General features: G+C 41.6%; 1 protein-coding gene across 1 annotated transcript in view; it reads right to left on the bottom strand.

Annotated features, from left to right (window-relative positions):
• Positions 1-12,293, bottom strand: part of TBC1D8 (TBC1 domain family member 8) — a 134,389-nt gene that overhangs the window by 44,350 nt on the left and 77,746 nt on the right. The window contains 2 exon segments of the mRNA XM_036872412.1: positions 5,803-6,043; positions 8,437-8,665. Coding sequence (XP_036728307.1) covers positions 5,803-6,043; positions 8,437-8,665 — 470 coding nt within the window.

Below are 12,293 nucleotides of genomic sequence, written 5' to 3'. Positions count from 1 at the left end.
TCAGACAAAATAGACTTTAAAATAAGACTATTACAAGAGACAAAGAAGGACACTGCATAATGATCAAGGGATCAATCCAAGAAGAAGATATAACAATTGCAAATGTTTATGCACCCAACATAGGAGCACCTCAATATATAAGGCAAGTGCTAACAGCCTAAAGGGGAAATCGACAGTAACACAATACAGTAGGGGACTTTTAACACCGCACTTTCACCAATGGACAGATCATCCAAAATGAAAATAAATAAGGAAACACAAGCTTTAAATGACATATTAAACAAGATGGACTTAATTGATATTTATAGGACATTCCATCCAAAACCAACAGTATACACTTTCTTCTCAAGTGCTCATGGAACATTCCCCAGGATAGATCATATCTTGGGTCACAAATCAGGCCTTGGTAAATTTAAGAAAACTGAAATCATATCAAGTATCTTTTCCGACCACAATGCTATGAGACTAGATATAAATTACAGGAAAAAAACTGTAAAAAATACAAACACATGGAGGCTAAACAATACACTACTTAATAACCAAGAGATCATTGAAGAAATCAAAGAGAAAATCAAAAAATACCTAGAAACAAATGACAATGAAAACACGATGACCCAAAACCTATGGGATGCAGCAAAAGCAGTTCTAAGAGGGAAGTTTACAGCAATACAATCCTACCTCAAGAAACAAGAAACATCTCAAATAAACAACCTAACCTTACACCTAAAGCAATTAGGGAAAGAAGAACAAAAAAACCCCAAAGTTAGCAGAAGGAAAGAAATCATAAAGATCCGATCAGAAAAAAATGAAAAAGAAATGAAGGAACCAATAGCAAAGATCAATAAAACTAAAAGCTGGTTCTTTGAGAAGATAAACAAAATTGATAAACCATTAGCCATATTCACCAAGAAAAAAAAGGGAAAAGACTCAAATCAACAGAATTAGAAATGAAAAAGGAGAAGTAACAACTGACACTGCAGAAATACAAAGGATCATGAGAGATTACTACAAGCAACAATACGCCAATAAAATGGAAAACCTGGAAACAATGGACAAATTCTTAGAAAAGCACAACCTTCCAAGACTGAACCAGGAAGAAACAAAATATAAACAGACCAATCACAAGCACTGAAATTGAAAGTGGGATGAAAAATCTTCCAACAAACAAATGCCCAGGACCAGATGGCTTCACAGGCAAATTCTCTCAAATATATAGAAAAGAGCTAACACCCATCCTTCTCAAACTCTTCCAAAATACAGCAGACGAAGGAACCCTCCCAAACTCATTCTATGAGGCCACCATCACCCTGATACCAAAACCAGACAAAGATGTCACAGAAAAAGAAAACTACAGGCCAATATCACTGATGAACATAAATGAAAAAATCCTCAACAAAATGCTAGCAAACAGAATCTAACAGCACATTAAAAGGATCATACACCATGATCAAGTGGGGTTTATCCCAGGAATGCAAGGATTCTTCAATATACACAAATCAATCAATGTGATACACCATATAAACAAACTGAAGGATAAAAACCATATGATCATCTCAATAGGTGCAGAAAAAGCTTTCATAAAAATTCAACACGCATTTATGATAAAAACGCTCCAGAAAGTAGGCATAGAGGGAACCTATCTGTTGGCTGTGACAAACCCACAGCCAACATCGTTCTCAGTGGTGAAAAACTGAAACCATTTCCTCTAAGATCAGGAACAAGACAAGGTTGCCCACTCTCACCACTATTATTCAACATAGTTTTGGAAGTTTTAGCCACAGCAATCAGAGAAGAAAAAGAAATAAAAGGAATCCAAATCAGAAAAGAAGAAGTAAAACTGTCACTGTTTGCAGATAACATGATACTATACATAGAGAATCCTAAAAATGCTACCAGAAAATTACCAGAGCTAATCAATGAATCTGGTAAAGTTGCAGGATATAAAATTAATGCACAGAAATCTCTTGCATTCCTATACACTAACAATGAAAAATATGAAAAAGAAATTAAGGAAACACTCCCACTTACCACTGCAACAAAAAGAATAAAATACTTAGGAATAAACCTACCTAAGGAGACAAAAGACCTGTATGCAGAAAACTATAAGACACTGATGAAAGAAATCAAAGACGATACAAATGGAGAGATATACCATGTTCTTGGATTGGAAAAATCCACATTGTGAAAATGACTATACTACCCAAAGCAATCTACAGATTCAATGCAATCCCTATCAAACTACCAATGGCATTTTTCACAGAACTAGAACAAAAAAATTTCACAATTTGTATGGAAACACAAAAGACCCCGAAAAGCCAAAGCAATCTTGAGAAAGAAAAACAGAGCTGGAGGAATCAGGCTCCCTGGCTTCAGACTATACTACAAAGCTACAGTAATCAAGACAGTATGGTACTGGCACAAAAACAGAAATATAGATCAATGGAACAGGATAGAAAGCCCAGAGACAAACCCACGCACATATGGTCACCTTATCTTTGACAAAGGAGGTAAGAATATACAATAGAGAAAAGACAGGCTCTTCAATAAGTGGTGCTGGGAAAACTGGACAGCTACATGGAAAAGAATGAAATTAGAACACTCCCTAACACGGTATACAAAAATAAACTCAAAGTGGATTAAAGACCTAAATGTAAGGCCAGACACTATAAAATTCTTAGAGGAAAACATAGGCAGAACACTCTATGACATAAATCACAGCAAGATCCTTTTTCACCCACCTCCTAGAGAAATGGAAATAAAAACAAAAATAAACAAATGGGACCTAATGAAACTTCAGAGCTTTTGCACAGCAAAGGAAACCATAAACAAGACGAAAAGACAACCCTCAGAATGGGAGAAAATATTTGCAAATGAAGCAACTGACAAAGGATTAATCTCCAAGATTTACAAGCAGCTCATGCAGCTCAATATCAAAAAAACAAACAACCCAATCAAAAAATGGGCAGAAGACTTAAATAGACATTTCTCCAGAGAAGATATACAGATTGCCAACAAACACGTGAAAGGATGCTCAACATCACTAATCAGTAGAGAAATGCAAATCAAAACTACAATGATGTATCACCTCACACTGGTCAGAATGGCCATCATCAAAAAATCTAGAAACAATAAATGCTGGAGAGGGTGTGGAGAAAAGGGAACACTCTTGCACTGTTGGTGGGAATGTAAATTGATACAGCCACTATGGAGAACAGTATGCAGGTTCCTTAAAAAACTAAAAATAGAACTACCATACGACCCAGCAATCCCACTACTAGGCATATACCCTAAGAAAACCATAGTTCAAAAAGAGTCATGTAGGGCTTCCCTGGTGGTGCAGTGGTTGAGAATCTGCCTGCCAATGCAGGGGACACGGGTTCGAGCCCGGGTCTGGGAAGAGCCCACATGCCGCGGAGCAACTGGGCCCATGAGCCACAACTACTGAGCCTGCACGTCTGGAGCCTGTGCTCCGCAACAAGAGAGGCCGCGATAGTGAGAGGCCCGCGCACCGTGATGAAGAGTGGCCCCCGCTCGTCACAACTAGAGAAAGCCCTCGCACAGAAACGAAGACCCAACACAGCCAAAATAAATAAATAAATTAATTAATTAAAAAAAAGAGTCATGTACCACAATGTTCATTGTAGTTCTATTTACAATAGCCAGGACGTGGAAGCAACCTAAGTGTCCATCGACAGATGAATGGATAAAGAAGATGTGGCACATATATACAATGGAATATTACTCAGTCATAAAAAGAAAAGAAATTGAGTTATTTGTAGTGAGGTGGATGGACCTAGAGTCTGTCATACAGTGAATTAAGTCAGAAAGAGAAAAACTAATACTGTATGCTAACACACATATATGGTATCTACAAAAAAAAAAAAGGTACTGAAGAACCTAGGGGCAGAACAGGAATAAAGACGCAGACATAGAGAATGGACTTGAGGCCACGGGGAGGGGGAAGGGTAAGCTGGGACGAAGTGAGAGCGTGGCATGGACATATACACACTACCAAATGTCAAATAGATAGCTAGTGGGAAGCAGCTGCATAGCACAGGGAGATCAGCTTGGTGCTTTGTGACCACCTAGAGGGGTGGGATGGGAAGGGTGGGAGGGAGATGCAAGAGGGAAGATATATGGGGATATATGTATGTGTATAGCTGATTCACTTTGTTATACAGCAGAAACTAACACACCATTGTAAAGCAATTATACTCCAATAAAGATGTAAAAAATAAATAAATAGAAAAAGTGAAATTTTGCCATTTGCAGCAACAAGGATGCTTGGAGGGCATTATGCTAAGTCAGACAGAGAAAGACAAATACCATATGATATCACTTATATGTGGAATGTAAAAAATACAACAAACTAGTGAATAAAACAAAAAAGAAGCCGACTCAGAGAACAAACTACTGGTTACCAGTGGGGACAGGGATAGGGAGAGGGGCAATATAGGAGTAAGGGATTTTAAAAAAGGGTTATTGTGGGATTATATGAAATCATGTGTGTGAAGCTTTTGAAAATTGTAAAGCACTATAGAATTTAAAGAATCTTTCATTCAATTAAAAAAGTTTTTAAAAAATAAAATAAAAATGGTTAAGATGGCAAATTTTATGTTATGTGTATTTTACCACCAAAAAAACAGTTTTTTAATGACAAGTAGTATGCAGATAGCAGTGGTGATTCTGTAACTACATCAGAAACATCCAGCCAGGGCAGCACTTTATGGACAAAGTGTTTTTCAAAGGATACAAAGGTGAACTTTTACAAAGGCATCAGCTCTGCAGTCACCCAGTTTGAACCACGAAGCCAGAAATCACAGTCAAGCTCAAACACCACAGTTTGAATTTTAGATAATAAAATCGAACTGCTTTAAAGTGGCAAATAATTAAAGCAACTACCTCATAAGTCCCCATGACCAGTATCAATTGGGGGCAAATAACAAAGAATGCTGACTTACTATCAGTAAGGTACATTTCTTATGACAAATTGGTACCAAAAATATATCCAGCGCTCCTAGAAAAATCTTCTACAAAGTAATGTGATATGAAAAAACAACATTTCTTAATGTGTACTAATAAAGCCCCATGCTGAATAGAATTCTATCACGAGGCTACCTGTATTGTATTTTCTGGAAGTTTGGGGTTTTTTGGCCACACTGCGCGGCTTGTGGGATCTTAGTTCCCCAACCAGGGATCAAACCCAGGGCCATGGCAGTGAAAGTGTGGAGTCCTAACCACTGGACCGCCAGGGAATTTCCTGGAAGCATTTTTTTTTTTTTATGAAAATCAATTTTGAAATACTTTCTGGAAAAAAAGGGGAAATTGGATCCAGGAATCAAAGCCTACTGCATAAAGGAAATGAATAACCATCATTGCCAATTATTATCTCTCTGTCATGATTAACGACATAGGAAAATCTGGATTACGCCACAAGGGAAATTTCAAACTAATACAACGAGGTTAACAAAGCACATGTCCGGGACTTCCCTGGTGGTCCAGTGGGTAAGACTCCATGCTCCCAATGCAGGGGGGCCTGGGTTCAATCCCTGGTTGGGGAATTAGATCCCACATGCATGCCACAACTAAGAGTTTGCACGCCTTAACTAAGAAGTCCGTATGCCTCAACTAAAGATCCCACATGCCACAACTAAGACCCAGTGCAGCCAAAATAAATAAATAAATATTTTTTTAAAATACACTTATAAAAACAAAAAAAAACCAAAACACATGTCCATGAAGGTGGCACACGGGCCGTGGTCCCCTGTGAGGTTAGGGACACCTGTGTATGGAGGTTCCTACCTCTTGGTGATCTGGCTGGGCTCCTGCAGACCTGGGTCCAGGTCAAAGCCCTCGTTATCCAGCAGCCTTCGCAGTGTCACGTCAGCCAGCTGCTCCATGATCTTGAACACCTCATCTAGGTTCAGAAACATGGAGAAGTCCCGCTCCTTATTCCGTGTGGTGATGCGGATGGTATCCGTCAGAAAGACGTTGGACGTCCTCTCCAACTTCTGGATGTCAACCCAAGGGACTACAAGTTTAACTAGAAGAGAAAAAAGGGCAAATGCAGATTTTACCCTCAAATGTAACCCAAACTTGAATGCCCCAGCAACACTGCAAAGCTTTTCCTGCAGCTGAAATGCAAATAGCTTCCAAACCAGAGCAGGAAAGAGGAAACACAGGAACTGCTTCACAGCTGTTCGTTAGAACCCAACCCACGTTCTCACAATTATCTTAAAGGTTTAAGTAAAACGTCCCAGGTTGCTGGCTACCACACACATACAAGGGACATCATTCTGCCGTACCAAGTTAACACGTGAAAACCTTCCCCCAAATAGTTAAACTTAAATATTTGCAAAATACGCAGATGTTTCTTGATCCACATAAATTCTGGTTTCAATAGCAGCATTCATGGCATAAGCTATGAAAAATCAGAGGTCAAAAGAGGATTCGTGATCTGTTTTAGAGGCACAGGCCTAACATTTAGACTATGTCAAGTGACAGTTGCTCAAATCTTGGAGAACAGAGCACAAGTAGTTTTTACTTAAGTACTATGGTACTAACTGTACAGTGTATAAACTAGCATTCTGTTCTCAGAAGTGTTTCCAGTGCAGTGGTAGTTAGGCTAGCGGGCTAATGCAGAGCAAATGGGGAGGGACATACCTAACAACTTAAAATGATAAATGTTATCAAATATTAGGAATCATTTCTTTTTTCCAAGTTTTATCAACTTAACAAAATCAGGTTTAGTGACGATGACTGATAAATATCAGAAAATAACTCATTTTCCTTTTCAAATGAAAAAGGGAATGATGAACTGTTTTTATTTCTATCATGTCTCTCCATTTATTTTGCAATAATGTTTTCAGTGCTTTAATCATTTCAAAGTCCACATTTCTACATCAGGCATGAGAATAAGCTTCTTCGGCTACTTCTAGTTGCTTTTTTATAGTTTTTTTCACACACACAGACACACTCCATCTATGCTATCAGCTTTCTCTCGTTAAGCATCTACCTTGCGAAGAGCCCTGCACTTAAGAAGCGCGTTCAAATAGGAAAAACAGACATGTAAACAAAGAAGCAACCACTGACTGGACAGGACCCAAAAGAGATGCAAAGAGAGGACAAATTACAAGGGGACCAGGGAAGGCTTCCTGGAGGTGAAAAACTGTGAACTGAATTTTAAAGGATGAACAAGAGTTCCCAAATGGGCCTAAGAATGAGGAAGGCCAGGAGAGACAGGGTGTTCATTTTGAGAAGCATTTCAGAAAGCAGAAGAGCAAGGATGGCATGGGTTAGGTAAGAGCACATTCCAAGGGTGAGGAAGGCTGTGCACACAGGGGGCATGTACTGGGGTGTCTGAGCCCAGGCTGGTGGCATAGGGAAAGACACGGGGTGACCATGTGCAGGACGCTGGCCACAGCGGCGTGCAACAGGACCCTGCCCACTGGTTCCACGTGAAATAGAAACAAACGCAGGAAGAAAAAGATATATACTTAAATATATAAATATAGATACAGCACATACACCACCCTGCGTGGGCCCTTGAAACAATATTTGTTACGGAACAAGTTTCAATGGTAATGACTCTGAATGTTTCAATATACAATTGACCCTGTGGCTTCCCTTTTTCGCCCTGGAATCCCACTGCCCAGAACGATGACGGTGGGTGGAAAAATGTGTGAGAAGTGAATCCCTGCCTGGATCTCAGGGGGTCCCACGTGAGGAACCCCCTTCTAGGAACAACTGCTACTCTCCCAGGAGCAGTCGTGACCTTCAGGCCTGCAAATTCTCTAAATGGCCCCCCTGGATTCAGAAGCACAAGCTGTCCCATTCCTTTAGAACTCCTGGGCCATCAGTTACAATACTGTTTTCAAAGTATTAGATAATATAGTAGCAAAAACCCTTCAGTACGGTTTTTGCATGAAGGGAGCTACACAGAAAGGATCCTTAAGGCAGGACAAGAAATGAATTCCCGCAAAACCAAACCTCCTTAGATTGGGACTGACATGTACACACTCCAATATATAAAATAGATAAGTAATAAGGACCTACTGTATAGCACAGGGAACTCTACTCAATACTCTGCAATGACCTCTATGGGAAAAGAATCTAAAAAAGAGGGGATACATGTATATGCATAACTGATTCACTTTGCTGTAGTGGAGAAACTAGCACAACATTGTAAATCAACTATACTCCAATAAAAATTTAAAAAAGAAAATCAAACCTCCTTAGTGGTAGTCGTATATGTAATACAATATGATTGCCTGCATAGGGCATTTGGAAATTAATCATGTGTGACCTGTTATGTCTCAACCACTTATTTAAATCTTTTGTCGTCTAACTATTCACATCACGAGTGGTCTCGGAACCAGCGCTGAGCGTCCCAGGGGCCAGCTCCACCTGGGAGGGACCCAATCGCCCCTCACTTACGCTCCTTGCCCAGGAAGAAGGAATAGAAGCAGAGGTGGTTGATGCTGAGATAGAGCCAGCCTTGACGGGGCACCCTGCCCTTCCAGCAGCAGCACGAGTAATAGGTGACCAGCTTCTCGGCCTCCGGGAAGTTGAACCTGGCCTCGAACTTCACCAAGGCCTCTCGGAACTTCTCGGGTTCCTCCTCCTGCTCGGCCAGCCTGCTGCTTGTCTCCTCGGCGATCAGAGCCTGACGCACAGAGAGAAGGGTCCCCGGGTCAGGAGAAGGGCAAGGACAACCGCGCACGGGCAGCCGGGGAGCCGGCCCCGCTCAGACGGACCCACAGGATGGATGAGGACCCCGTGCACCCCCCCCAGAAACACGTCCACGGGGGGAGAAGGCAAGCTGGGGGGGGAACCTCAGCACCAGTCTCTCTCTTGGCCGCTCGCCAGCCATCAGGCTTTGGACAAATCTCTGACTCCCAAGCCCCAGTTCTCAAACATGTTACTATTTTATAATCTCTCCCTGCTCCTCCCTCCAGAGACACGAGTCAGAGAGAGTCAAGTGACTGTCTCGGGTGTGTGAACTCAATGCATCAACCCTGAAGAACCACCCAAGTTGGAGTTTAAAAGTTGGTCTTTTTACAGAAATGAACCTACCTACGAAACAGAAACAGAATCACAGACGTAGAGAACAGACTGGGGGATGGCAAGGGGGAGGAGGGTGGGAGAGGGATGGAGTGGGAGTTTGGAGTTAGCAGATGCAAACCATTACATATAGGATGGATAAACAACAAGGTCCTACTGTATAGCACAGGGAACTATATATTCAATATCCTTGATACACCATAATGGAAAAGAATATTTTTTAAAAACGTATATATAACTGAATCATTTTGCCGTACAGCAGAAACTAACACAACATTCTAAATCAACTATACTTCAATAAAAATAAATATATAAATAAATAAGTGTTGGTCTTTAAAAAAAAAAACAACTCACGAACGTCTTCCTCATTGGGTTCAAAAATTGGGTGTAAAGCCAATAATGTCTGCCTGTGTGACACCTGATGCATTCCACCACCACTGCATCACCTCTGGTCCTCTAAGGCAGAAAAGGGGCGGGGTGGCCAAGGTTCCTGAGGTTGTCAATACCTCCAAAGCACTTCGGTATACGGGGAGGCAAGATGGGAAAGAAGAATCTAAATCTACAATTGTTTTGCCGATGACAAACAATAGTGAGGATCCTCTCTAAATCTGGGGCGAGGGGGTAGACGTGCCTAGAATGTAAGCTGTGGCCTGATCCTAAGGGTGACAGCACATTGCCAGTATCAGAGTTCTGATTCCCATTCCTGAGAGCTCACTGTACATTTATTTTCACCCAGAATTTCTTCTGTTCAAGAACTCCCCGGCCTCAGGCCTTACATATGCTAGTCGATTTTTAAAATACACTGTAATTCTATCTTTTTATTTATTTTTATTAGCATCTTCCTTCCTTTCTATTCTTGTATGGGTGGTTTCACAAAAGGCTAATAAGATAAGGCCACTTTGGGGGGAATTGCTACCCAATCGGCATTGCACAAGCGGTTTTAGAAAATATCCTGTGCATTACCATTAAAATAAAAATGTAATTTAAAATTACTTAAAAGTCAATCTGAAATTTCAAGTGATTTGCATTCCCTCATTATGTTTTTCTTTCTTTCCAAATTTTATTTAACAAGACATTATTAAAATATAAATGTTATAATTAAGAGAGGTATTTTTTTTTAAAGCATGTCTAATATATAATAAATGCTCTGCACCTTGAAACATGAAGGGGAATTTTTTTTTTTTTAATTTTATCTCATTTTTTCACTGCACCACACAAGCATGTGGGATCTGAGTTCCCCAACCATGGATCTAACTCGCACCCCCTGCATGGAAGCACGCCGTCTTAACCACTGGGACCGCCAGGGAAGTCCCTGAAGGGGATTTTTTAAGAAGCCTCTACAGCAAACAGTCACGGCTCCAGACAAGGGCGGCCACCACAGACTGCTGGCGTCCTTGTCTGCTGGGTCCGGTTACAGCACACCTCAAAGCAGAGGGGTTCCTTTAAAGCTCCACAGAGCAGTCGATGGTCAGGTTTTGAGTAGGAAAGCCCCAATTCCCAGATCCTTCAAATCTGCCCAGGGCAAAGGGAGAACCAACACCACATGGTGGCCCCAGAGGCTCGACCAGCCTCCGACCAGCCAGACCCCTCAATCCCCGGCCCCTGCTCCAGGCCAGCAGCCTCCCTGGGAAGTAAAAGGCATGTTCGCTATGAAGTGCTAAGGATCAGAATATGGCACCCCATAATATGCCGCTCTGGCATAAGAATTATTTTGAGCTAAAGACACTGACAAACGGCAGATGCCAAAAAAGCTCTCTGCCCTCCGCCACTATTTACCTAAAACAGGACACAAATTCCTGTTTCTAAAGGGTCTCCCCATCCTGTGCCAGAAAGAGGAAAGCAGCTCTTAGACTCTGAATCACCAGAGACAACTCTGGACTCTGACCAACTCCAGAGGCACCAGCAGGAACCGACAGGATGAACCCGACTGGAGCAGTCGGTCTCACTCCAGTACCCAGTGTCCGGCAGTTTGCTGCCCTAAAAGGCCACACTCCTGTTCCTTTGACTCCTCACTTCTCTACAAATGCACTGTTCTTCGTATACGATGCTGCCCAAGCCCCAGGGTCCTAAGCGTCCCTTTGAGTTACTCATCACAGAGTTTCTCCTACCTGTCTGTGGGCCACAAAGGCTGATAAACTCTGTTTTTCTCATTAATCTGTCTTTTGTCAGTTTAATTTCCAGGCCCTGGCACAGAACCTAAGAGGGTACAGGAAAAGTTTTTCCCTCCCCTACAGAAGCTTTCTGAAAGCCACTGCAGCAGAATGAATTTCCTTGCTCCCAACTAAGAGGGAGAAACACCTAAATCAAAGAACCACCACAACCAACGTGAGACCAAGAAAAGGGGGGTAAATGTGAAAAATAACTGTTGAACCGGGGGTACTTCTGTTGCTAAGCCCCAGTGCAGCCTGACCCAAGGAACCAAGTTGGACCAGGCTGCGGTGGTTAACACACGAGATGGACAAGACCCGCCAGGGCTGGCGCCCACCTGCTAACCCCACAGGCCAGAGGTAACAGCAGGAGACACCAGACAACACTGTCATTCACCTGGACTCAGAAGACTGGTCTTCTACCGGATCCCACAAGTATCCCCAATCCCCAAATGAAAAGGTGCTCTTGTTTTGTCCTTTTAAATTCAAGAATTCACTCTAAGACCCTTTACTAAAAGCCAAAGCCCGTGGGGTGCTGGAAAGGCACAATTTGGGGAAGAAAAAACAACACTCTAGGATGTTTTACCCTAAAGGACGAAAACTGTATTACAGGCTAATGTGTCAAAGTGTTAGTAAGACAGTTAAATTAGAATGAGAAGAAACGGTCTCTCCCTGCCTGAGAGGGTTTTTAAAGCACCGGTTACCAATCATGCTTTTGCAGTGAGACCTGTTACATAAGACATAGCTCACAGCAGGTATGGAGAGAGACCTCCCCAAACAGTCCTCTCTTTTCTCAAAACTTTTTTGGTTTTAATTCTTCACTTAACATATTTTAAGAATAAATATCCACTTTCAGAAAGAGGAAAGTGCTAGGTCCAACAAAATAAAGAGGGAAAAGATGTCACAGCTGCAAAAAGAGTTGGGAGTAACTAACTTCAGGAGCAAATAACATTGTTGCTGTGCAAAAACATGAATCTTAGCATTTTTTTTTTTCCCTGAGATAAAAAAGAACCTTCACTTCTGTTAAAGGGTAACGAAACCTCAGGCCTGAGAATGAGGCTTTTGTTGGGTTTTTTTTTTTTT

Source organism: Balaenoptera musculus, chromosome 13 (genome assembly GCF_009873245.2).
Source record: "Balaenoptera musculus isolate JJ_BM4_2016_0621 chromosome 13, mBalMus1.pri.v3, whole genome shotgun sequence".
In the NCBI taxonomy this organism is placed as follows: domain Eukaryota; kingdom Metazoa; phylum Chordata; class Mammalia; order Artiodactyla; family Balaenopteridae; genus Balaenoptera; species Balaenoptera musculus.
This window is presented reverse-complemented; position numbering and strand designations above follow the sequence as displayed.